This window comes from Leucoraja erinacea, chromosome 4 (assembly GCF_028641065.1).
Source record: "Leucoraja erinacea ecotype New England chromosome 4, Leri_hhj_1, whole genome shotgun sequence".
Classification (NCBI taxonomy): domain Eukaryota; kingdom Metazoa; phylum Chordata; class Chondrichthyes; order Rajiformes; family Rajidae; genus Leucoraja; species Leucoraja erinaceus.
In genome coordinates, this window is record NC_073380.1 from 92,738,158 (window position 1) to 92,765,500 (window position 27,343).

General features: G+C 43.3%; 2 protein-coding genes across 2 annotated transcripts in view; one reads left to right on the forward strand and one right to left on the reverse strand.

Moving 5' to 3' along the window:
* The first annotated feature begins 28 nt into the window (after window positions 1-28).
* Window positions 29-26,466, forward strand: txndc5 (thioredoxin domain containing 5). Its single transcript, XM_055634799.1, is given in 11 exon segments — window positions 29-366; window positions 5,800-5,949; window positions 6,763-6,868; window positions 14,418-14,511; window positions 16,038-16,153; window positions 17,943-18,029; window positions 19,380-19,527; window positions 19,530-19,558; window positions 20,889-20,971; window positions 23,131-23,260; window positions 25,277-26,466. Coding segments are annotated over 11 exon segments (1,248 nt in total). The 5' UTR covers window positions 29-184; the 3' UTR covers window positions 25,400-26,466.
* bmp6 (bone morphogenetic protein 6) overlaps window positions 26,085-27,343 on the reverse strand; it is a 141,807-nt gene continuing 140,548 nt past the window's right edge. Inside the window, exon 9 of the mRNA XM_055634800.1 lies at window positions 26,085-27,035. Coding sequence (XP_055490775.1) covers window positions 26,886-27,035 — 150 coding nt within the window. The 3' untranslated portion in view covers window positions 26,085-26,885. The remainder of the gene's footprint in view (window positions 27,036-27,343) is intronic.

The following is a 27,343-nucleotide window of genomic DNA, read 5'->3' on the forward strand; positions in this document are numbered from 1 at the left end:
GAAGCTGTTGTAAAACAGGCAGGTATTTCCCTTTCCCGTCTCTGCAAGCCGTCCAATTTGCGGCTGCCGGAGTGGATTCCACGTACACTTCTTTTTGTTGTTTTTAATTTTGTTTTTAATTTTGCAGAACAGCGGGCCGGTTCTCCCGTGCACAGTTATCTTTGCAAGTGCAGTCGAACGAGAGATGGCTGCTTTTAAATCCTACTCAGCCTTCCCGCTGCTGCTTGCTCTTCTCCTGGGCGGTTTGGGGAGCTCCCTGCAAGAGCTGGACACAGTGGACGAACACAGCAAACACCTTTACAATGCGGATCTCTTCAGCCATGCAGTGCAGATGTCTCCTCACTTCATCATGTTCTTTGCGCCCTGGTAAAGTTTTCTTGGCACCTTGTTCTACTTCTGTTAATGGTGTATTGCATTTATTCTTTGGGGAAGGGGAATGCAAACGTTTAGGTACGGCTTGAATTCTCATCCGCCAACATGCGTGCTGTAATTGTTATATGGTTATAATTATATGGTTATAACATGCAGATGCTATTTTGCAAATGGCATTTAAGTGGATAACCAAGGAGGTCAATATTGAAAGTTCACAGCCAGCTCCTGCTCAGAGCATAACCACAAATTCAGTGCATTGTAAAGGGTTCTGCTAAATGTTTTATTTTAGCGGGATAGTTTGCTAACCCCATTGTTTGTACTGAATTTCATCTCCACCCATGTGGCCCGCTGTGTGTATACGTGGCACAAAATGAAAAGCAATGCAAGATCAAGTTACGTAACGTGCATTTAGAAAAAACTAGTCTAGTCCGTTTGTTTCGCGGGCGAGTCGTTGTTTATGAATTAGCGGCACCTTTGTCAAATCTGTGCTCAGTGACTGGTTACTGGTGCGAAGATTTAACCTCGCTGTTGGAAGAAGTTCGAGACGTATCTAAACCTTCCTCCACTTCCTGTTATACGTACAATGAAGAAATGAGAAGAGAGGGAGTTAGATGTGGCCCTTGTGGCTAAAGGGATCAGGGGGTATGGAGAGAAGGCAGGTACAGGATACTGAGTTGGATGATCAGCCATGATCATATTGAATGGCGGTGCTGGCTCGAAGGGCCGAAGGGCCTACTCCTGCACCTATTTTCTATGTTTCTATAAGCCACACAATTGATCACTTCAAGCATCCTTCCCCTTTGTATGAATTGCCACATTCCAACGTTGGAATAAACTAAATCAAACTAAAGAACTGCAGATTCTGGTTAATGCACCAAAGGACCCAAAGTGCTCGAGTAACTCAGCGGGTCAGGCAGTATCTCTGGAGAACATGGATAAGTGATGTTTCGTGTTGGGACCCTCCTTCAGACTGATGATGGGCGGGGGGGAGAGAAGAATGCAGGGAAATGAGTGAAGCAGGACACAGCGTGGCAGGTAATGGTCAAGTTAGGCACAAAATGCTGAAGTAACTCAGCGGATCAGGCAACATCTCTGGAGTAAAGGAATAGGTGACGTTTTGTGTTGAGTCCAATCTTCAGACTAAATGAAGAATTTAATTAAATGAGGAATTCAGACTAATGAAGAACGGTCTCGACTCGAAACAACACCTTTTCCTTTTCTCCAGCTATGCTGCCTGACTTGCTGAGTAGCTCCAGCATTTTGTGTCTATCTTTGCATCTGCACTTCCTTCCTACACAGGTAACAGGTCAACATAGGCAAGGAATTTTTGTGATAGGCAGATGGAACAAAGACCAGAGATAAGAAAGGAAGGTGTGAGATGGTTTGAAGAGTTGGGGTTTGTAAAGCCAGAGGGAGGAAAGGGGTGGAGGAGAGAAATAGCTGAGAGTCCAAGTAGGGCACAGGGTGGGAAAAGAGGGAGAGTAAGGGTTTGGGGATCAATGAGAGGTTATCTAAAACTGGAGAATTCAATGTTCATCTCTGTTGGGTTGTAATCCAACCAAGTGGAATATGACGTGCTGTTCCACCAGTTTCCCCAGGACAGATAGGTCAGTGTAAGAATGGGAAGAGGAGTTAAAATGGTTGGTAAACTTGAGATGCAGTAGGTCTTTGCAGACTGAGCGCAAGTGTTCAATGAAACGGTCACCAAGAATACACTTGGCTTGCCCTTATACAGGAGGGCAGAAAGGTCAGTGGGGAATGGAAAGGGGAGTTAAAATGGTTAGTGACTGGGAGAAAAACAGAAAGGTCAGCATGGGAATGGGACTGGGTAAGGCAATTTTATTTTTACTCACGGGATGGTGGTTGTCTGGAATATGCTGCCAAGGGTGATGGTAGAGGGACGAGATGGCATGTAACAAGATTTTAGACTGGCACGTGGATGTGCAGGTAATGGAGGAATGTGGATCGCGTGCCGGCTGGTGAGATTATCTTGGCCTTGTGTTTGACACGGACACTATGGGCCGATGGGCCTGTTCCTGTGCTGTACTGCTCTCTGTCATATAATTACTAGCCCAGCTACTGTGTTTTTTGTAACATTGATGGCATTCCATCGGGAACTGCAGTGGATAAAATAACCAGCAGTCTTACTACTTTTATCTTTGCAGTATTGGAGCAGAAATTAAAAAAGAATATTTCATATTTGATGCGCTCCTTGTTCTCTCGGTCCAGTTTGAACACCTGGTGGCTAAACTGAAAATTAGAGAGAAAGGATTCACCAGCCAGTATGTATTTAGGATGTGGGAGGAAACGGCAGCATTCTTTAGCCCTTCATACACTCACAAAGGGAATGTGAAAATGGCACACAGACAAGCACCCAATATCGAGGTGAAACCTGGGTCCTCTTAGCTGTCAAGTCCAGGTATCTCCTCTTTAAGGGTCTTCAAGTTTTCTTCACCAGCACTGAGTTATGGAGAAGGATTGGACTTTATTCTTTGGCGCACAGGAGGCTGGGAGGTGATCTTACTGAGCGATATCAAATCATGAAGGGCATAGATTGGCTAAATGCACGTGGGGCTGCACAGTGGCAGGCTTGGTGCTTTGCAGTGCCAGAGACCCGAGTTCAATCCTGACAACAGGTACCGTCTGTATGGAGTTTGTATGCTCTCCCTGTGACCGCGTGGGTTTCCTCTGGGTGCTCCGGTTTTCCCCACATTCTGAAGACGTGCACTTTTGTAGGTTAATTGGCTTCTGTAAATTGCCTCTAGCATGTAGGATGATCATTGGTCACCAGTGGACTAGGTGGGCCAAAGGGCCTGTTTCCACGCTGGATCCCTAAACTAAACTAAACTAAATTAAACACACAGTCTATTTCCCACGGTTGGGGAATCCAGATCTAGAAGGCCAAGGTTGAAGGTGAGAGGGAAAAGATTTAACATTAACCTGAGGGGCATCTTTTTCCACACAGAGGGTGGTTATGTTGGTTATGTATATGGCTCAAGCTGCCAGAGGAAATGGTTGAGGCAGATACAGTGACAACGTTTAAGGGACCATTTGGACAGATACATGGATGGGAAAGCCTTCCAGAGAGCTTTCAAGAGAGAGCTAGATTGAGCTAGATAGCAGAGTCAGGGGATATGGGGAGAAGGCAGGAACGGGGTACTGATTGGGGATGATCAGCCATGATCACATTGAATGTGGGTGCTGGCTCGAAGGGCCGAATGGCCTACTCCTGTACCTATTGCATATTGACATGGGTCAAGCGTAGTCAAATGGGACGCGTAGATGGACACATTTGGCATTAGCAGGTTGGGAAGAAGGGCCTGTTTCTGTGCCGAATAGCTCAAGATTCCAGCACCTAGTCTCATGTATTCCTCCTTCAATGTTTCTGGGTCTAAATCCTGGAACTCCCTCTCCATATTTCTATAATGCTACTTAAAACATATCTCCCTGATCTAAAACTTGGAGCCTTGACCAAATGTCTCCTAATGGTTCATACTTATAGGGCTTAATATCAAATTGCATTGAATCTACATTCCTGTAAAACAGGATTTGCTGCTGTGCTGAGGTTTGATATACAATTTGTATAACAAGACACATAATCTGCATAACAAGACAATCTGTATAACAAGACATTTGCAAGAGGAGTGACTCCTGGCACAGAAAATACATGGGTGTGGGGGACACCATCTCCACCTCTGACCCGGGAGTCCTGAAGGGCAAACCGGATGCCCTGGACAGTTGGCGAGGTGGTAATTACAAGTCATAACCTACCTGACCGTATCTTTAGCCTTTACCTTAGACTCTAGAGATACGGTGTGGAAACAGGCCCTTCGGCTCACTAAGTTTACGCTGACCAGAGATCACCTTGTTTGTACATTAGCACCATCCTACACACTAGGAACAATTTACAATTTAACTGAATGTCGCTCTTCTAGGGAGATGCTAACTGCATTTCGTTGTCTCTGTACTGTACACTGCACAATGACAATAAAGTTTGAATCTGAATCTGAAGCCAAATAACTTGCAGTCCTGTACGTCTTTGGAGCTTGGGAGGAAACTGGGGTACCCGGAGAAAACTCATGCTGTCACAGGGAGAACATACAATTTCTGTACCGACAGCACCCGTAGTTAGGATTGAACCTGGGTCTCTGGTGCTGTAGGGCAGCAACTCTACCACTGTGCCACTGTGTAGCCCCCTCTCCATCCTCACCAATGTACCTGTTATAGGCGTATCTGTCTGTGATGGTGTAACTGCATTGCTCTCTTGTTGAAGGTGGTGCCTCATCTTCCCCTTCAAGCCATACTACACTACAAATGTCTGTATGCGACATCAGCGTAGATATAGCTGGTTCTAAATAGCTTAAGACACCACACGTTGTTGCTTCCATACTAAACAGTAGAAGTGGTTTTATAGAAGATTGGTTAAAATTGCAGGTGGTATAGAGTTTCGAAGTACGTGTTCCTTTGCAGGACACTGGTAAGGTGGCACCTGTGTGTATTGGGAGGAGCTCGTGTCTCTATATTGAAAGAGGGATATGCTTGTATTGCAGGCAGCGTGGAGAAGATTCACTGGGTTGATTCCTGGAATGACACCCGGTATAACAGATTGTTGCTATCCTTATAGGAGATCAGAAGAATGGATATCACATGGAAATATACGAGTTCTTCGGAGGGTGCTTTCTCCCAATGGGGTTACCCAGGGCTGCTGACATTGGGTGTGATTTGGGAGTGAGAAATTGTAGGAGACCAAGCCCGAGGGAGTGTAGCGACCGAGGGGGGGTGAGGAAGTTGGAGGGGGGTGTCCCCCCCCCCCCCCACCCACAGTACGGAGCTTTTGCATTTTTCAGCTTGAAATTGAAGGGTTCCGAACAGTGATGTGGAATCTGGTGCATTCTGTAGCGACTTTTAACTTACACTTGAATGCAATAGTTCAACGGAAGGGACTTTTTTAAATTTGACGTATTAAAAGCATGTTTTAGTGCATTGTTGAACTATGATTTCTATGTTTTTTGTTTAAAGTGTTTTTAAGAAGTAACTTTTTATGGTGTAACCTTTTCCACACAAAGGGTGGTGGGTGTATGGAATAAGCTGCCAGAGGAGTTAGTTGCTGCTGAAAGGCAGCAGCTCTACCTGCCGTGCCACTGTGGCACCAAGTACTTTGTTCAACCTTCTTTGGTCCATTTGATTTTCCACACTGAATAGCAAAAACATGGGTATCCTGACAATATGTGGCTGTGCTGTTGAAGACCACTTGAGGCGTTTGCCACTCAATGTGTCCCTGCAAATTTACTCAATTTTGCTTTAGAATTAAATATTTGCTTCATGGGGAAACTGAATGCTAGCTCAAGCTTCAGGCCTCAAACGAAACTTTGGTTTAAACTCAACACACCATGGAGTTTGGCCGACTTATGCTGTTTGTTTATACAGGTGTGGACATTGTCAGAGGCTTCAGTCTACGTGGGATGAACTGGGGGACAAGTACAACACCATGGAGGAACCTCCACTTAACATTGCTAAAGTTGACTGCACCAAAGACACGCAGATCTGTTCTGATAACGGAGTCCGAGGATATCCTACGTAAGTCTGGCAGTGGGGTTGCTTTTGATGATCTTTCTAAATGTCTTGCAGTCCAGGGAGATGTAAGGCACTCAACCAGTTGGTGGTTTGTGTTATCTGAAGGTGTATAGTGTTGTCATTACAGAAGGTTTGTTCGTTTGCTCCTTGCCTTTGATCAGGTAGGAAGAGGGGTTGATTCTGTTTTTCAAAATATCCCACCTTCGTGTTACAGTGAAAATTATTTTTGATACTATAGTCAAACCCGCCCTCACCACTACATCCCATCACGCATTCCAAACTCTAACCACTTTCTCTCTATATGTTTAAAAAAAATCTCACGTTATGTTAAATGGGTTCATTATACCATTGGTCTGGTTCAAAATCATTCCCTGCAGATTTGACAAATTTAGAGATTCTGTCAGGACAAGTAGTGTTCTGAATACAATATTCTGAGTATGTTCTGCAAATATAATCTGCTGTAAAGGCTATATGAGGTAACTCCCTCTGTGGTGCTAGTGCCCTTTACTGCAGTAATTAAGTGTCTATGAGGCAAAGTGCAACTTCATTATTGCAGTGTTGACTTTAATCAACTACCACCACCTTAATTGTTTGCCTAAATATTACTTGTTCACCCCTCATTCCTTTCCACCTCTTTTTCCCTCTACCTTCTGCTGCTCCCGACAACAAAACATTGAAAGATGGCTTGAACTTGGGTAAAAATAGTCAACTTTTTATGAATCCTTCCACATCTTTTCATGCTACTGACATTAGATAGGTTACATGCCTGCACTGTTGTTTCGCTTTTCCCAAAGTGTGTTCTGATTTGTTCCACAGACTAAAGTTGTTCAAACCTGACCAGGAAGCGGTGAAATATAAGGGGCCTCGCGACTTCCAGTCACTTGAAACCTGGATGCTCCAGACTGTGAATACTGAGCCTGCTGTAAGTCTATAGATCAGTGCTTAAAGTGAGAACTGGTGACGGCTGCTGTTCTTCTGGTTGAAGATGCCCCCACTGCAGTTGGGGCGGGGTTCCAGAATTTAGGCCCAGGAACATTGAAGAATAGACACTAAATGCTGGAGTAACTCAGCGGGTGAGGCAGCATCTCTGGAGGAAAAGGATGGGTGATGTTTTGGGTCGGGGCCCTTCTTCAGAGAGAATAGACAATAGGTGCAGGAGTAGGCCATTTGGCCCTTCGAGCCAGCACCGCCATTCAATGTGATCATGGCTGATCATCCCCAATCAGTACCCCATTCCTGCCTTCTCCCCATATCCCCTGACTGCTATTTTTAAGAGCCCTATTTAGCTCTCTCTTGAAAGCATCCAGAGAACCTGCCTCCACCGCCCTCTGAGGCAAAGAATTCCACAGACTCACCACTCTCTGAGAAAAAGTGTTTTCTCGTCTCCGTTCTAAACGGCTTACTCCTTATTCTTAAACTATGGCCCCTGGTTCTCGATTCCCCCAATACCGGGAACATGTTTCCTGCCTCTAGCGTGTCCAAACCCTTAACAATCTTATATGCCTGAAGATGGGTCCCGGTCCGAGTTGTCATCCATCCTTTTTCTCCAGATAGCTGCCTGCTATCTTGTGAAGATAGCCACAAAGTACTCTAGCACTTTATGGCTATTTTTGGTATAAACCAGCATCTGCAGTTCCTTTCTACACATCATTGAAGGATAGGTACATAAGGGAACACAAATGCTGGATTCTTGAATACAATAGATTGCTGGAGGAATATTTTGGGAGGGGAGGGGATCAGGCAGCATCTGTACTGGGAATGAACTGACGATGTTTCGGGTCGGGACCCTTCTTCAGACATGGAGTGAGGGGAGGGGGGGGAGCAGGAAAGGTGGGGGTGGGGCAAAGCCTGGCAAGTGATAGGTGGATACAGTTGGGGGGGGGAGAGATGGCACTGGCAAATGGATGGAGTGAGAAACAACGGAGACAAAATTGTATCAGATAAGGAGGGAAGCGGAGTGAAAAGTAAAGCCAGAGGGAGGGTTATAGGTGGATGGGCATGAGTAAATGGTAAAGGGTAGTAAGTTAGTGGGGGCGATTGTTTTCACAAAAAGAATGGTTGGAACCTGGGTGATGCTGGTTGAGATAGTGAAGGCAAGTACTGTCAACATTGAAGAAGTAACTAGGCAAGCCCTTGAATTGCCAAGGCGTGGAAGGCTGCGGACCAAATGTGGGTAAAGAGGACTAGTACAATGATCGTAGTGGACATGGGTGCTGAGAGGCCCGTGTCTGTATTGTTGGATGCCATGACACAAACAATGAGTAATGAACTGCAATGAATGAGTCCAAGTGAGATAGAAATTTCCTGCTGCTAACCCATGCTCAGACCAGCATCCAATACCCATCCATCCATCCATTAACTTGACCAACTTCATTAGTTACTTGCAACTTGTATGACTGTTTTTTGTGTCATTCGCTCCTGGGAGTGAATAAGGGAAGGATTACCATTGATTTGGCACTTGGAAAATAATAATGGATAAAATTATAATAATGGATTAGGATATTCTCATAGTGCACTGTGGAGATTCACCTGGAGGTTGCCTGAGATGGAGCATTTCAGTATGAGGAGAGACTGAACAGGCTGGGTTTGTTTTACATAGAGCTAAGGATGCAGATGGGGTTTGATAGAGTTGTACAAAATTGTGAGATGATTTTCTCATAGCAGAGTTGCCTAAAGCTACAAGGCAGAGCTTTAAGATGAGTAGTACGACATTTAGAGGAGATGTTTTTTGACCTAGAGGGTGGTTGGAATCTGGAAGACACTGCCTGAGAGAGGCAGAGACCCTCACAACATTTGTAAAGTATCTAGAGCTCACCGGAATTGTCAAGGCATGGCGAGCCTTGGACTGTGCCAGTAAATGGCATTAGTATTGGTGAGTCCTGATGGTTGACAAGGACATGGTGGTCTGAAGGGTTGAAACTAATGTTGAAACATATGTTGTTTTCTTGAACTTGCTATTGAACAGTGACTAATGGTGGATAAGGAAGATCCATGACATGACTTGGGGCATATATTACAGCTGTATACAACATTGGTGAGACCACACATGGAGTATTGAGTGAATTATAATTGCATTACTGTAGGATGTGATTAAGCTTGAGAGGATGCAGGAAAGGTTCACAAGGAGCATTGAGTATAAAAATCATAAAGCCATGATGCGGCTTAATAAAACTAGTTGGGCTCCATTTTGAGTATTGTGTGCAGTTCTGGATGCCCCATTATAGGAAGGGTGTGAAGGCTTTGGAAAAGGTGCAGAAGAGATTTACCAGAATGCTGGCTGGATGAGAGAGTATAAGAAGAGGTTGAACAAACCTGAATTGTTCTCTCTGGAGCTTTGGAGGATGAGGGGAGACCTGATAAAATTGTGAGAGGCATATGTGGAATTACCAATCAGATCCTTTTTCCCAGAGTGGAAATGTCAAAGACTAAAGGGCATCATTTCATGGTCAGAGGGGGAAAATTTAAAGGAGATGTGTGGGGCAAGTTATTTTACGCACAGATCGGTGAGTGCCTGGAACATGGTGTCACGGATGGTGGTGGAAGGAGATATGATAGTAGCATTAAGAGGCTTTTCGATGGGCAAATAAATATGTAGCGATTGAAGGGATGTGGATCGCAAGCAAGCAGAAAAGTTTAGATACATTTGGCATCTTGTTTGGCACAGATATTGTGGGCTGAAAGGCCTGTCCGAGTGCTGTCTGGTTCTATGTTGCAATAACTGGAGGGTTTGAGTTATAAATAGAGCTTGGGAGGAAAGAGGCTGAGGGATGACTTTACAGAGTTCTATTTAAGGTGCACAAATTCGATTCCAGGGTCCTTCTTAAACTCTTAAATAAGGTGGATGGTCACAGACTTTTTCCCCATGAAATTGGGGAGTCTGAAAGGTGAGAGAAGAAATATTTAAAGTGAACTTGAGAGATCAGTTTTTCCGCACCTGATGATGGGTATATAGAATGAGCTGCCAGAGAAAGATGGGTTCAATTACAAATGATACAAGCGATTTGCTCAGTTTAATGGATGTGAATGGTTTAAATGGATACACAGTGAAATGGGACTAGCTCAGAAAGGCATCAATGTCTGTATGGATGAGGCAGGCTGAAAGACCTGTTTCCGTGTTGTATAACTGACGCTGTAGTTAAAAGCTGGAGAGCTTGTCTCTAGAATCAGTTCCTTATTTTCGGAGATTAAAATGGTATATTTAAAGAGTAGTTTCTACTGTAGGTCACTGAGCAGAGACTATGCAAATATTGTGATGCAAATGTTGTGGTTGGTAAACGTGGCATAAATGACAGCAAATAGAGTGGGGTGTGTACTGGATGGCAGGGGATTTGATAAGTGATGACTAATTCGTCTGTGTTTAACTTTAGGCCACTGTTGTATTAAAATAACCCTGAGAAACTGCAATGGGGTACAGAATGTGCAAGCATCTGGTTCTTGCAACTGATGCTTGGTTGGCTGGATGAGTGGCTGAACAGTCCTCTATGTGTGAGACTACTTCAGTGCAGTCCTATAGGAATTTCTCCCATATTAAAGAAACCTATCTCACAGCGTTCAAAGTTGTCTGATCGATGGAGTGCTTCTTGTGTGTTTCCTCACTTCACTACCAACTTTGTCTTGATTTTGATTATACCACTTGATCTGTCTTCCCCGTTGAATTTCTCCATTGTAACCACCTAGTTAATAGTCTAAACGGGTTCAAGATGTGTTAATGCCCTTATCGCCCACCTTTGAGCCCTGGTCCCTGTGTAAGCCAGTGTTGGTGGCATCTTCTGAACAGCAGGAGGGTAAAAGATTGTCAGGATTATGAAGACTTTTCATTTATATTGCATAACTCTTTCCTGTTTTAAGTGTGTGAGTTGCATGGTTTAAAATGTGACCTATTCTAACTAGTTCCGTGATAAGTTTTGTTATTAATCACTCATTCTTGAATAAGGCCATGACATCTAGTCCATGGCATGTACGGAGGTGTGGAGCAAACGGGCCTCGAATGTTCCTTCCCCACAGGTGACCAAGATGTATGGGTGATGTTGCATCGGTTCTTGAACTTTGAGGCTCTCTTTTCCTCTTTGCTCCCAACATTCTAGCTTCCTCATATGAATGAGCACCATGTTATATGTGGATACTCCAAACAGGATGATCCAAGGCTTGTTTAGTTTCTTTGAGAGATACAGTGTGGAAACGGGCCCTTTGGCCCACCAAGTCCACGCCAGCCAGCCAGCGATCACCCCCACAGTGGTTCTATCCTACAGACTAGGGTCAATTTATGGAAGCCAATTGACCAATAAACCTGCAGGTCTTTGCAAGGTGGTAGGAAACTGAAGCACCCAGAGAAAACCCATGTGGTCGCAGGGAGAACGTACAAACCCGTACAGACAACACCCGCGGTTAGAATCGAACCTGGCGCTGTGGGATAGCCAGGGTGGTGTGTGTAACATGGAATGACAGGCAAAATATCCTGGCTCTGCCCAGAGTTGGCACACTTTGATTGCTTCCACATGGTTCCAGAAGAAGGAAATTAAAAACCTTAGTAGTGTAGTCACTGTTGCAAAGTATGAAATTGGCAGATTGTTTGTGTGGTTTATGTTCAATGCTTGCATGATCTGTTTTTTTAAATTGGTAACGTAACATAATTAATGATTACGCTTTCTGGACTTCTACCAACCAACAAAAACATCTGCATGATTTAAGGAGATGCTAGCAAGCTGTAGTGATGGTGTGCTAAACCTTGTACTGTGGATGCTAATACGATTAAATAAATGTATTTCCTTTTCACACTTGAATTGCATGCGAAGGGGACATTTTGAGATGTATTGCAGTGAAATAACTTTACCTCCGAGTTAACACTGGCTGAGGTGAAGAATTTGGGTTGTCAGATGGCATGTTGAATGTGTGTGGAACGACATATGCAAAGGAAGAAAACGCTCCATATGCTGGAAATCTGAGTTAAAAACCAAACTGAAGTTGGAAATACTCGTATCTTAGGCAGTATGTGATAGATAAAGAGATACAGCATGAAAACAGGCCTTCTGTCCCACAAGTCTCCACTGACCATCAGCTACACTAATCTCGTCCACGTTTATTCTCTTTATATTGTTACCATTTTCCTATCCGATTCTACCACTCACCTACACACAAGGGACAATTAACAACAGCTAATTAACCTACCAACCTGCATGTCTTTGGGATTGGGGGGGGGAAGCCAGAGCACCCGGAGGAAACCCACACAGTCACAGGGAGAATGCACAAACTCCACAGAGGCAGCACCCGAAGTCAGGATTGGGAGGTGTCTGGAGCTGTGAGGCAGTGGTTCTACAGGTTATGGCATGGTGCCATCCCTGTGACTGGAGAGAGAAGACTACAAAAAGTAGTAAACACTGCCCAGTCCATCATCGGCTCTGACCTCCCTACCATTGAGGGGATCTATAGTAGTCGCTGCCTCAAAAAGGCTGGCAACATCATCAAGGACCCATCCTGGCCACACACTCATATCCCCGCTACAGGAGCCTGAAGACTGCAACGTCCAGGTTCAGAAATAGCTACTTCCCGAAAACCATCAGGCTATTAAACTCAACTGAAACAAATGTCTGAACATTAATAGACCATTATCTGTTTATTTGTAATTTATCTGCATATTTATTGATGTGTGTATATATTTATATAATGGTATATGGACACACTGATCTGTTCTGTATTCATGCCTGCTATATTCTGTTGTGCTGAAGCAAATCAAGAATTCCATTGTCCTATCTGGGAGACATGACAAGAAACTCTCTTGACGACTAGACTTGAAGCAGGTAGCCTTTCATCTAAATTAGAAAACATGTTTAAACTTTGAGCTGATGTTAGGGGTGGAGTGGATTTGAGAATGGGTGGAGGTTAGGATGGATTGAATATCGCTGTGTGGTGTAGTGCTGCTGGCTAAAAGAGGTGGTAATATCTAGTGAATCAAAGGTCGTTAGGAGGTGGAAGAGAGAGACAAATAAAATCTGAAATTGCTAAAAGTGGAGGGAAGAGGAAAACTGGAAAATGGTGAGATCATAGACTGGTGGGAGATTCTGTCTGACTAACTTAATTGAAAAATGTAAAGCTGTCACTAAATATATTAAAAGGGCAAAGCAGTGAATGTAATTTACATAGATGTCAGTAAGGCATTTAAAAAGATCCCTCACAGAAGGCTTATCCAAAAGATTGAAGCCCACAAGATCCAAAACAAGTTGGCAAATTTGATCCAAAATTGGTTTGGTCTTAGGAGATGGGGTTGTTGTTGGTGGGTTGCTTTTGTGATTGGAAGCCAATAGTCAACAGTGTACCCCAGCAGTCCAGGTTGAAGCTCCTGTGATTTGTTATATGCATTAATGATGTAGAAGTGAACAGAGGAGATATGATTAGTAAGTTTGTAGGTGACACAAAAATTGGCAGTATTATTGATAGTGAGGAGGTTGATATTGATCTTACTTTATGCATTAGCCATCTAGACACCGTCTACTGCCCTGCCTTCGGCAGAATCGGTATTCTTAGTTACCTCTTCAAAATTTTCAAATTAAATTAATGAAGTAGGATTTCCCCTCCTCAAAACCATTCTGACTGTCCCTAGTTGGTCCCCACCTATCTAGACATACATAAATCCCATCCCTTGGAATTTTCTCCAGTAACATCCCACCACTGATATGAAGGCTCTTCATCTTGCAGCAACCTGGCTTATCCCAGCCACTCTTTTTAAACAAAGAAACAATATTCAGTCAATATCGAATCATACTGAAGGAACAAAAGGGCCTTGATGTACAAATTCAAAGATCTCTGAAGGTGGCAGTGAAGGTAAATAATGCGGCATACAATGTGGGCAGGATACTTGGCTTCATTAGCCAGGACAGAGAATATAAGTGCAGAGAGGTCTTGGTACAACTTTATGAATAGTTGGTTCAGCCACAGCTGGAATATTGCGTGCGGTTTTGGTCCCCACGCTAGAGAAAGGATGTGATTACACTGGAGAATGTTGTAGAGATGATTGACCAGGATGTTGCCTGCATGGAGCATTTCAGAATAGATTAGACTTGTTTCCCTTGGAGCAGGAGGAGAATCGAATAAAAGGTAGATAGAGCTGAGGCAAAGAGAGGGTAGATGGTAAGAAACATTTCCCAATGGCAACGTTTTCAGGTAAGGAGTAAGAGTATCTGGGAGATATAAGGGATCTTGACCAATATTTTTTTTCAGCCAGAAGGGATGAGGAGGATTGCAGTTATTGTAATTGCACACCTAACGAGCAGCATTTAAGGAATACTTCAGACTACAGACCAAGTGCTGTTAAATGGGATTAGCGTAATTTGGGGTCAGTATGAAGATAGTGGGTCAAAGGGGCAATTTCTGTGCTGTATATACGACTGATATCTAAAAATGTTGAATTTTTGTCTGTTTGTAATTGCAAAATGTGCTTTCAAGGTTTATGAACAAGTATTTTATTTTCTCTGTAACAGGCTGAATCGGAACCGGAGATTCCCACTATCCCGGAAGCCAAGCAGGGCTTGTATGATTTGTCAGACAACAACTTCAAGCTGCACACTGCCCAAGGTCTTTTTTTACATCCATGTTTTGTTTCTATGTATGGATTAACTAAATGTGTAAGCAAATTTAAAAAAAAAAAACCCTGACATAGTTCTGCTATAATATTTGTTTCCATAACACAAATTGGTTATAATGCATTCATGTGGTCAGATTGGTTATAACATGATTTCAATCAGGAACAAGGAAATACAGAAAAGTTAGTTTGGAAATTAACAGGCAGAAAAAAAGCTGTTGTGGAAAATAAACTAAGGGGAAAAAAACTGTTTCCATGTAACTTCACTGCAGTAACCAGGCACCATTGTCTGTTAAGAACACAATCTGTCAGTTGCACCAAATTAACAAGCAATCACTTCAATTAATGCTTGTGCAATGAAACTCTATAAAACTTTATAATAGTTTTAGCTATTAAAATTACATCTATTTTGAACATTTTGTGAGGCGGGGGGGGGGGGGGGGGGGGGGGGGGGGGGTGTTGCAAGTTTATATCATGTGATTTTCTATAAGACAAGGTTTTTTTTAGCAACTGAACAATTGGATCTGATTGTTGAGAAGTTCATTATGAAAATTAATGTCTGCATCATTCATCCTTTGAGAAGGCATTGTTACACTCCCAAGGATGTCTTCTGAGTGATTTGCAAAAATGTTCTGGTGTGCCCTCTTCAGTCAATTTAAATTTCATGTGGAATTTAGCTTGACATGATTACATCAATGCCTTGGGGTTGCTAGGAATTCTAAATGACATTGTCATTGGTGCACTGTGGCTGCAGAATGCTTGGTCTTGAGGGCACATTGCAATAGTTAAGTTTAGGCTTCCCCATGAAACATCCTAAGCCTGTGATGACTGCAACGTGGGCCAACAAGAAAGCCAATAGCTCCCGACTTTCCCACGAAGTCATGCACCATCTCGTCTTGGGATATTCCCCATTGTCATCGCATCAGGATCTTGGAGCGCTGTGCTGTGGAAGCACCTTCACCAGCAACAGGGCAAGAATGGGGAAACAGAGCAAGGAGGCCAACCTTGCCAGGAATGCCTGTATCTTGAATCAATAACATAACATCTTTTGGCTTATGTATTGGTGATGCTGACAAAATAAAATGCTTCTATTTCCAAGGGGTGGGCTGGCAAGTTTCTAGGCTAAAACAAACATTTGGTTTACAAGAGAAAGAGAGCAACATTTAAAAATATTCTTCTTTCATTTTAGAAATCTCCATTCTAAATTCTCAGCAGACGCATTAACTGCTAAGTGCATTTATTTTTTATACACAAGTGTGTGTGTGTGTGTGTGTGTGTGTATATATATAAAATATATGTGATATATAACAATATTGTATATATGAGATATATTATACGTGTGTGTGTATATATATATAAAAAATATTGGTGTGTGTATAGTATATGTGTGTATATATACACACACCCACAAATATTTTTATATATATATATATATATACACACACACACACACACATGTGTATAATATATATATATATTATGTCAGCATCTAATAACTGATGATAAAAATCTCTTCCAGGCTTCCACTTCGTCAAGTTCTTTGCTCCGTGGTGTGGTCACTGCAAAGCACTGGCCCCAACGTGGGAACAGTTGGCAGCAACCTATGAACATTCCGACAGTGTGAAAATTGGCAAGGTGGGTGGGGGCATTGAGAGGAACAGGCTACGTTTTTAAGCATAAAGCATTTTCAGCGAGTGGCGGAGCGTTCTATAGATTTTGGGACTGGAAGAGCTGTTTGCTATTAGAGAAGAGATTGCTGGGCTGAGGGTACCCTGTCTTGTATACAGTCTAACAATCCATACATTACAAACTGTTGTAAACTCCACACCCATTTCCCTTCCTGATTCTCCTTGAAGACCGACAGTTCTATTCAACAAACTTGTCAATATCTATCGACACATGGTGTCGGTGTGAAAATGATCATGGGTGCAAGCTTTATATAGCAACCTGTAAACGTCTCAAGAATTGGTTGCATTTCACTTTGGTCGGATGCAATATAATTCCCAGCACTACCATGTGGGAGCAATCTCCTGGTTGAGAAGGCCACTAAGTGAAGAAATCACTTCCTATGTTCCAAATCAACTGATATTCTAATTATTTAAGAAGGAACTGCAGATGCTGGAAAATCGAAGGTACGCAAAACTGCTGGAGAAACTCAGCGGGTGCAGCAGCATCTATGGAGCGAAGGAAATAGAAGGGTTTCGGCCCAAAACGTTACCTATTTCCTTCGCTCCATGGATGCTGCTGCACCCTCTGAGTTTCTCCAGCATTTTTGTGTACCTTTGATATTCTAATTACATTGATGATGAGTTCACTGGCCAGGTTTCTGCCGTTTGAGCAGAATTGTCTATGATTCTGCTGAGGGCATTCTCAGATTAATGGGAACAGAGATAACTGCCCGCTATGAACATGTTGGTTGATTCTATATGGAAAGTTGTCCCAAAGGACTTCAAGTAAATTTTATGTAAAGCATAGGCAGTCTCTCTGGGTCAAGGTGACTTTGGCCTCATCAGCTATCTTTGAACTTGCAATGTAGGAACCATCGACTCTTCCAGTATAGGTGGCTGAGGGGATGGTGGATAGCTCGGTGGTTTATCAGATGGTGGAATTCCTTCTGCTGCCAACCTATCCCATCTACACATCCCCATCTACACTTATCCCTCTAAACCTGCCCAATCCATGTATCTGTCTAATTGTTTTTTTAAAAATTGCAATAGTCCTTACCCTCAACGACCTCCTATGGTAGCTCGTTCCAAAAACCCACCACCCTTTGTGAGGGGTGGCACAGTGGCACACCAGTAGAGTTGCTGCCTTGCCACGCCAGGGTTCGATCCTGACTACGGAGTTGTCTGTACGGAATTTGTTCGTTCTCGTGTGTTTTTTCTCCGGGTGCCTGGTTTCCTCCCACATTCCAAAGACGTACAAGTTTGTAGTTTAATTGGCTTCGGTAAAAATTGTAGATAGTCCCTCGTGTGTAGGATATTGCTAGTGCAGGGGGTGGTCGCTGGTCGGCATGGACACAATGGGCCGAACGGTCTATTTCTATACTGTATCTCTAAATTCTAAGGATTTACTGTTAGCTGGGCAAAACGGAAGGATCTGCACTCTTTGACTATAGCCATATCCTTGTGGGTAGACACAAAATGCTGGAGTAACTCAGCGGGTGAGGCAGCATCTATGGAGAGAAGGAATTGGTGACGTTTTGGGTCGAGGACTTTCTTCAGACTCACAATGAACTCTGAAGAAGGGTCTCGATCCGAAACGTCGTCAATTCCTTCTCTCCATAGATGCTGCCTCACCTGCTGAGTTATTCCAGCATTTTGTGTCTACCTATGATTTTACCAGCATCTGCAGTTCTTTATTAAACATTTAGCCATATCCTTGCAGCTGGTTTGGGTGCTAATGGTGTGTGCTTTGTTTCCAGGTGGATTGTACGCTTCATCAGCAGTTGTGCTCTGACAGCCAGGTACGGGGATACCCAACACTGCTTTGGTTCAAGGACGGTGAAAAGGCAAGTGCTTTGTTTCTGCTAACTGGATCTCCTCGCCTGCTTCCAGTAACATGCTGGACTTTGCAGAGCTCATTAACTTCAAGTATGTCGTAAAGTACAGCTTGGGGGTCTAAAATGGTGACACAGATTTTCCACATTGAATCTGCTGTATGAAACTTCTCCTTTATCTCCTCCTTTAGTTCTTACTTATTTTGGATAGGGGGGTGTACAAAATGAAATACCGCTGCAAATTAGATATTATGTGAGCATGGGACTGCAGTGGTGGAAGGGGGGAGGGGGTTGTCTAGACATTGAACTGTTTGTGTAAAAAGGAACTGCAGATATTGGTTTATACCGAAGGTAGATGCAAAAGGCTGGTGTAACTCACTGGGTCAGGCAGCATCTCTGGACAAAAGGAATAGGTGACGTTTCTAGTCGCACCCCACCTTTCAGACTGAAAATGTGTTCTGACCTGAAACGTCAGTGTTCTGTGTCTCCAGAGACGCTGCCTGATTCGTTGAACTCTTTGAGCCTAATTAAAAAAATAATCGTAATTGTACCTAAAAAAGTCATTTGCGCCCACTTCCTGTTGAAGTCCCATCCCTGGTGAAATTGGACCAGATACTTCCTGTTGTGATGTCATACGATGTGATGTTATTGCCCACTAAATACTTACACTTAGAAATTGGCCAAAAGGGTGCAACGTATGAGAGTCCAGGATCATGTCACAGTAGCAAACATATATAATTTGAAGTGTCGCCTTATGATGTTATATGTTTAAAAACTGTACGTATACGGTTTGATGACGGCTATCCTTGAGCTGTCTGTTGTTGCCAGCTCGCTCTGTCTTAGCAGTGTCACTGACTGAGGGGCGCTTGAGTTCATCAACAGCAGCAGACGCAATCGGTCCACTCCGTGCTCTGGGTGGTCTCCCCGGGAGTCGCAGACACCATTATCAACCCTGCCCAACCCCTTTTATTTTTATTTACCAACCGTCCCGTCCCCACAAAATATGACCAACTTTACAAGGCAGCATGGAGAGAACTCTTTCACAACCCCACACCATTGCTGCTGTTGGTCTTGCATGAAATTGTATCTGGAAAATGCACAAGTCTGTTTTTTATGCCTTTTATATGGAGTAAACTGCTGGAGTTTTTTATAGCAAAGGAATCCCAATTTTAATATATTGGTGCTTTGCCCAGTTTGGTGAATGAATGGTGGGCAATCCAAGTGTTTCTCATTTGTTGTGTCTTATCATGGCGGTCATTTTGGGAATCCTGCTTTTTGAGCCGGTGGGAGCATATCCCTACATTTGTGGAATACTCGAATGGTGAAGCCTCGTATTCAAACAATTTCAAATCTCTTCCTTAGGCCGATCAGTATAAGGGAAAGCGAGATCTGGACTCCCTCAAAGAATATGTGGATACCCAGTTGAAGGTTGTTCAACTCACCGAAGATGAAGGTGGTGAAGATGAGGAAGAGGAAGAACCAGAGGAAGAGGTGGATCAGGAGGCGGAGGAGGAGAGAAGGAAGTGGACGAGGAGGAACTGGTATTTCAGACGAGGAGTTTTCACTGGGGAGGGAACTTGCTTGAACAATGCAGTTTTAACCTTTTTTCGTTACTTTGATTGGTCACCTCACTGTTTCACCAGGCAAGCAAATGCTCTTCTAATCATATGGTTTCTTTTTAACCGTTAATGATTCTAGACTCTGAGCTGTTTTAAGACGTGTCCCTTCCAGCAATCAGTTTGTTTCTGTTGGTCCCTGGGAGGAGAAAGGTTGAATCTTGCTGCTTAAACTGACAAACGGGATTATAGAAACCAGTAATCTAGAAGTTTGGAGTTTAGCTCCCTGACGGGTTCAAAACTCATGGGAACTGTGCAGAATAGATAATCTGAAATAAATTTGATGGACAAAATACTAGTTAGAATAATGGTGACCATGGGAATGGTTGCAAAAATCTTTCTGGTTTACTGATATCCTTCAGGAAGGATATGTGTTCATGCTAACCTTGCCTGACTAATCTAGCATAAACGTGGCTGGTTCTCAGTTTCCTCGCTTGGTGCTATAAGGGTACATCAGGGATGGGTGGAAAATGCTGGCTTGTCAACAGTGATCACATTCTATGAAAGGCCAGGGAAAATGACCCTGAGGAGAAACTACAAACTAATGGATCATCAGTGTTCACTGCACAAGAGACCATTCCTCTCATTTTGTCTATTCTGGCTGGAAAAATCACTGCCCCTCTAGAGTCCTGCAGTTTCGCTTCCACCACTCCCTGTCCAGGCAGGGTTTGGATTAATTTAGAGATACAGTGTGGAAACAGGCCCTTCAGCCCACCTAGTACGTGCAGACCAGCGTTCAGACCACTAGCGTTTACAATTTCCCAAGCATACTAACAGCACCAAGAAAGGAACTGCAGATGCTGGAAAATCGAAGGTATCGAACCGGGGGGTGCTCTATGGAGCAAAGTAAGGTAGCTTCAGACTCTAAACCTACAAACCTGCGCCAGAATGTGGGATGAAGCACACCCGGAAAAACCTCTCCAGGGAGAAGCTTAGTCAGGAGAACTGGGGTGGTGTGCTGTAGTGGCTGCAGATGTGTACCCTCTCGCACTTTGCTTCTTAAGTGGCAGACCCTCCGCACTTTCCTTAACTCCACTCCTAATCCCACCAAGTACAGTGCCCCTGCCTGTTGATCTCTTGGCCTCACTGTGAATGACCTGTGGAGGTTTGCAACACATGTACCAGTCAACAGGATCCACATTACTTTGCCATGGACTTTTTAACATTTAAAATGGGGTGAACAGAGAGACCGTTGGCTGCCTTGCATCTCCCTTTCACCTCCCGTGACAACCCTTTCCTCCTCCTCTCTCCACAGGATCAAATTCTCGTACTGACTGAAAGTGATTTTGAGCAGACCATAGCCACGGGCGTGACTTTTGTGAAGTTTTACGCCCCCTGGTAAGTCGCATGTCTGTCTGTAGTTTTCATTGGACTGATTGTTGACCAGGCCAGTCGTGATATTCAGAACATTCCCAGCTGACGAAGGGACACGTAAGTTCTCGTAGCAAAATTAGGTCATTCAGCCCATTAAGTCTACTCCGTCATTCAATCATGGCTTATCTATCTTTCTCTCTCAGCCCCACTCCTGCTTTCTCCCCATAAACACAGAGAGTGGTGAGTCTCTGGAACTCTCTACCACAGAAGGTAGTTGAGGCCAGTTCAATTGGCTATTTAAGAAGTTAGATGTGGCCCTTGTGGCTAAAGGGATCAGGGGGTATGGAGAGAAGGCAGGTACAGGATGATTGATTAGCCGTGATCATATTGAATGGCGGTGCAGGCATGAAGGGCCGAATGGCCTACCCCTGCACCTATTTTCTATGTTTCTAAACCCTGACACCCTTGCTAATCAAGAAACAGAATGTCACCTATCCATGTTCTCCAGGGATGCTGCCTGACTTACTGAGTTACTCCACCACTTTGTGTCGCAGCTATTACTGCTGTGCTGGAGACAACCAGTCTTGGGTTGCGATGCTGTTCCTTCAATTTGTGTTTAGCCTCATTGTGACAATGGAAGAGGCCCAGGACAGAGGTGTCAGTGTGGGAAGAGGAATTAAAGAGTTTAGCAGCCAGGAGATCACGTGGGTCCAGGCAGACTAAGCGAAACGACTGCCCACTTGTTTGGTCTTGCCAATATGGTGCAGATTTCATCGCCTGTCAGAAGGAAAGTGATGGCTGAACAATAGTGGTGTATTGGCATTGATTATAACCAGGCCAGCTGCAATATCATTAAATAGTGGCGTAGCTAGAAGAGCCATTGCCTCACGGACCTGGAGTTTGGGTTCAATCTCAACATGATCTGTCTTTCCTGTGAGTCCTCGATACTCCAGTTTTCTCTCTCCGGTCTTGCTGGTTGGCAAATTGGCCATTGTAACTTTCCCCTTGGGTGTGGGTGAGTGGCAGCAGAAATGAGAAGATGTGTTTTTGATGGGGATGTGAGAAGATAAAATGGGAATTGATGTAGACATTAGTGTGGTGTCCATTTGTATGGGAAGTTTGTTTCCGTGCTGTACAACTCTATGTAATGTGTGCCGTTGGATCTGAAATGTCCAGAAACTCCTAAGGCAACTGTTGATGCCAATACTTGGTGCAAATCAGCAGTTATACTTAATGAAAGTGTATACTGTGAAAGACTCTGGACTGTGAGGATTCTGAGGGTTATTGAGGTTACCATACAAAATAAGAGGAGAAAACTCTGTGAGCCCTTGATCCGGCCTCGTTTTGTAATAGACTCACGCAACATTTAAGCAGGTACATGGATAGGATAGATTTCAATTCCAATTTATTTTTAACTTTTAAAAAAGTTAAAAATAAATTGGATAGTTATATGGATGGGAAGGGAATGGAGGGTTATGGTCTGAGCGCAGGTATATGGGACTAGGGGAGATTATGTGTTCTGCACGGACTAGAAGGGTCGAGATGGTCTGTTTCCGTGCTGTAATTGTTATATGGTGTTATATTATATTATATAGAGGGATATGGATCAAACGCAGGCATGTGGGACTAATGTAGATGGGGCATGTTGGTTGGCGTGGGCAAGTTGGGCTGAATGGCCTGTTTCCTCGCCATATGACTGATTCATTTGTTGGTCCTGGTTGCACTTTCCTTCTTAATCTCTGAAACCACTGATTCCTGGGTAGTCTAAGCATCGATCCATCTTGGCACTGAAACCATTTACAGCCTCTGCAGGCTTTTGGGGCAGAGAATTCCAATGATTCATAATGATTTCTCTGGCTTTCATCCCAAGACAACACTTCATGGAAGATTCCCCTGGGGAAAAAAAATTGGTAGTATTTACACCCAGTTGCAGTGTAATGCACCCAGGAGATCTCCTTTGAATTTCTGTTTCGTTGTCTGCGGTGCGAGTTTTACATCGAGATAAATCAGAAATAAGGACCAGAGACCTCCAGAATTTGCAAGATGACACTCTGCAATTTTTATTTGTCAAATAGTTCAGACATTTTATCCCACAGGTATTACTGTGCAGCAATCAGCCGAAACTTAGATTTGAACTATTGTGGGCCACTATTCTAATCCATCCAAACTATCTCTGCCCACAGGTGTGGTCATTGCAAGAATCTCGCACCAACCTGGGAGGAACTTGCCAAACAAGTGTATCCTGGATTAAGTGACATCAAGATCGCCAAAGTGGACTGTACGGCGGAGCGATCCCTGTGCAATCAGTATTCGGTAAGTTTTTAAAAGGAAAAATATTGGACATTTTGAAAGAAGTTGATCTTTTTTTTTCAACTTGCATTTCGACTTTTATGGTCAAAGTTGCAACATTGTTGAGAGTCAAGTTGAGTTTATTGTCAAGGTTGCAAGGTGTTTGGGGAATGAGACTGATGTTCTCAGCAATCCTAGAATGGACTAAATGGTCTCCAACGGTGTCTCAACGAAATGTGACGTTGTAGCAGAGATGGGAGTTCATGCAAGGTTGGATAATTTTGGGGTTGTATTCAGTAGGTAAGAAGGTTTAAGGGAAATCTGGAATGCTAACAGACAGGAGAGGGACAGCAGAAACTAATCCAGATTGCAGCACAACACGTGGGGAAAATGAGAGCATTTTTTTCCATCTTTGATGTAAACCAGCATCTGCAGTTCCTTCTTACTCAAAATACATGCAGTTTCTCTTTAATTCTATCTCAATTTGGCCCCACCCCACCTCACAAGAGTTGCGAGTCTTGTGGAATTCTCTGCTTCAGAAAGCAGTGGAGACTGGTTCTCTGGATACTTTTAATAGAGAGCAAGATAGGCAGAGCTGCCAAGTTTTGTCAGAGCATTTAAATATTCTAGTACCTGAATATCAGTATTTTGCTGAGGAAATGTTGACGCAGTGCCATTTTGCTGAAAAAAATGTTTTTTTTTTTATGTGCAGTCATATCCATGTAAAGTACAAGAATGCATAACGTTGCTACCAATTGACATGTCTTCTACGCATCTTACTTGACAGTGCATTCATTGCCATCTCTTTGTATACTGTTGCTGTTTGAACAGCTGCTTCTTGCTTTTAGCACCAGATGATGATGTAGAAGCCATTTTGGAAGCCTCCCTCCATCCTTCCCTCCCTCCCCCTTTCCCTCCTACCCACCCTCCCACTATCCTTCCTTTTTTCTCCCTCTCTTATTCCTTTCCCTCCCTCTCTCCCCCTTGAGCCCACCCAGCGTTCTGTAAAATCAGAGCCAATCCCAATGTAACTGCAATCCCACTGGTAACCTTTCACCACTGGGTTTATCCAGAATTCTACCACTGCCTGAAAACTAAACAAAGGCTCAACTACTACTGAGAAAGAGAATTCCAAAGACCCATTGTTATACGAACATTTTCCTCAACAGTCTGTGACCCATAGTGCTGTGTTTAAAGCCCATAGCGCTCCAGCTGGCAGCGCTACTTTTAGAACCCATAGCGCTGTAGCCGACAGCTCTTTGTTTAAATTCCCACACGTTAAACTGACAGCGCTCTGTTTAAATCTGGTGCGGGACAGGCAGCCCGGAGAGAAGGAATGGGTGATGTTTCTGGTCGAGACCCTTCTTCAGACTGAACTGAACTCCGTATTTAACAACACAAATGCGTACATACGTATTCTAATCGCATTTCCGTACAAAATACAGAAAATCTGTACTATTTGGCAGCTCTGGATAGGGCTCTTGAAAGAAAGCGGAGTCAGGGGATATGGAGAGAGGGCAGGAACGGGGTACTGAATGTGGATAGAAACATAGAAATTATGTGCAGGAGTAGGCCATTCGGGCCTTCGAGCCAGCACCACCATTCAATATGATCATGGCTGATCATCCAATTCAGTATCCTGTACCTGCTCCCCATACCCCATGATCCCTTTAGGCACAAGTGCCACATCTAACTCCCTCTTAAATTTAGCCAATGAACTGGCCTCAACTACCTTCCGTGGCAGAGAGTTCCAGAGATTTACCACTCTGTGTGAAAAACGTTTTTCTCATCTCGGTCCTAAAGGATTGCCTCTTTATCCTTAAACTGTGACCCCTGGTCCTGGACTTCCCCAACATCTGGAACAATCTTCCTGCATCTAGCCTGTTCAATCAGCCATGATTACATTGAATGGCGGTGCTGGCTCGTAGGGCCAAATGGCCTACTCCTGCATCTATTGTCTCTTGCTTCAGACTTGCAGCTTTGTTTGTAATGTCTCCCTAAGTTTTAAAATGTTGAATGTATTTACAAATGTATTGACAGGTCCGTGGTTATCCTACTCTACTGCTATTCCGTGGAGGTCAGATGTTAAGTGAGCATAATGGTGCCAGGGATCTGGACAGTCTTCACAGTTTTATCCTCCAGCAGGCCAAGGATGAACTGTAGTGTGCAGACCTCCTGCTCGGCCACCACCTCAACTCACTGATGTATAATTGTGCCCAGATTTGTCTTTGCCAGAAATGTGGTTGTACTCTCTCCTCTATCAAGGTATGTAGCAAAAGGTGAACAGCAACTTCCAGCCTTCTGAATGGTTAAATTGGCTATGATTTTTTAATCAGCGTGGTGCCTTCTGAGTGTGTGTGTGTGTGTATGGACGTAGAAATAAGAGATTTTGCTTCCTGTGCCTGCCAGCTTAACACTTATGTGGATGTGTTTCATATGTAGTTAACGGATAATCATCTAGCTGTACTTGATTAGTAATTGCAGTACTGTGGGCTTAAAACTGAATACCTCAGCATCTCTTAAAACCCCATTCAGCCTGCACGAGTTAGAAAGAAGTGAAGCCAGTCTGTGCAGTGCGAGTGACTGTTGGATTTGTATAGTTTGATTAACTTGTGTTGCTTAAAAATCAAAAAGCGAATTGTGAAACTGGGCAGTATCAATTGCTGAGATTTCAGTGAATTGTTTGATCACTTCGACAATTCATTAACGGGGGCTAAAACAGACATTGCAGTAGTTACCATGTAACATTTGCACTCCCCTTGCAGTTTATTGAAATTAACTAACTCAAGGCTTTTTTTAAAAACGTGACTAAAGTGTATGAAAGAAAGTGGCTGAAAGAACCATGTTATTTAAAAAAAAAAGACAAATATGACTTCCAAAATAGCAAATGTTACAGTCTTATTGCAGTGGTGATTCTGGGCAGAGCCATTTGAAACAGTGTGAGGTACTGGGAACACAGACCCGAGATGTAGAACTGTTTACTATTCATACATGTTGCTGCAAATGAGTGAGCAAATTGCAAAGGAAAACCACTTCATTTTAACATCCTTTATTGTTAGCATGTGTGTTAGAGAATGATTTGTATGTTTCCAGGTGGGAGGTGGATAGCAGTAAACTTGTATGGTCGGCACTTATTTTTTGTACAATATAAAATCATTTTTTAAAAAATGAGATGCTACATCAAAGGTTTACACTACTTGGCAATTTCTAATTAAAAAAATGTAAATGATTGTCCAGAGTGCGTTTTATAAAAATAATGTGCAGTTTCTGTTCAAACCAGGGCTCTGACAAGTCGCCTCGGAGATTGTCATAATGCTAAGTGGAGTTTGCATCTGAAACTTGGTCCCTTATCTTACACACTGCATCTTCCACCCTGGAACGCCATGAACTGTTAGCAACATCATTATGGTCCCTAGATTAAAACGTAGTCACCAAACAAACCCAAAAACAAATAAATTACATTTTTATGGAAAACTATGTACAATATATATTACAACTGCCTTTAAGTAGAATTTTTTTCTTTAAAAAAAAAAGTTGTAAACATTATTTACAGAGGTATTATTCCAAGGATCTTTTTAAAAATCACTATGTTGAGGATTTTGTTCCTCCAGTAGTTTCAGGACACCTGAAGATTCCATGCACGTCCCCATTAGTGACAGCCACATGCTCTGACCACCATATTCCTGTACTTTTTTAGTATAACGTTTGAACTGTCGTCAAAGAAGAGCACAGAGATTGCATTCAGCTTGGTGGGAGCACAGCAGGGTTTTGGGATGTAGTCCGGGTTCATGAGGTGGACCTATGCATGGGAAGATTGAAACAGTTAGGCGTATTTCCACCATGACACTGGACTGACGTTTGGAGCTGAAGCTTGCTCCTTTCGTCACGCATTGCACATCCACCCTCAAGAACTATACCATGCATTCAGAAAGTATTCAGACCCCTTCACTTTTTCCACATTTTGTTATGTTACAGCCTTATTCTAAAATGGATGCCATTCACTTTCTTCACTGCCTGCTGTACCTGCATGCTTACTTTCATAGACTGATGTACAAGGACCCCCCAGATCCTGTTGTACTTCCCCTTTTCCCAACATGACGCCATTTA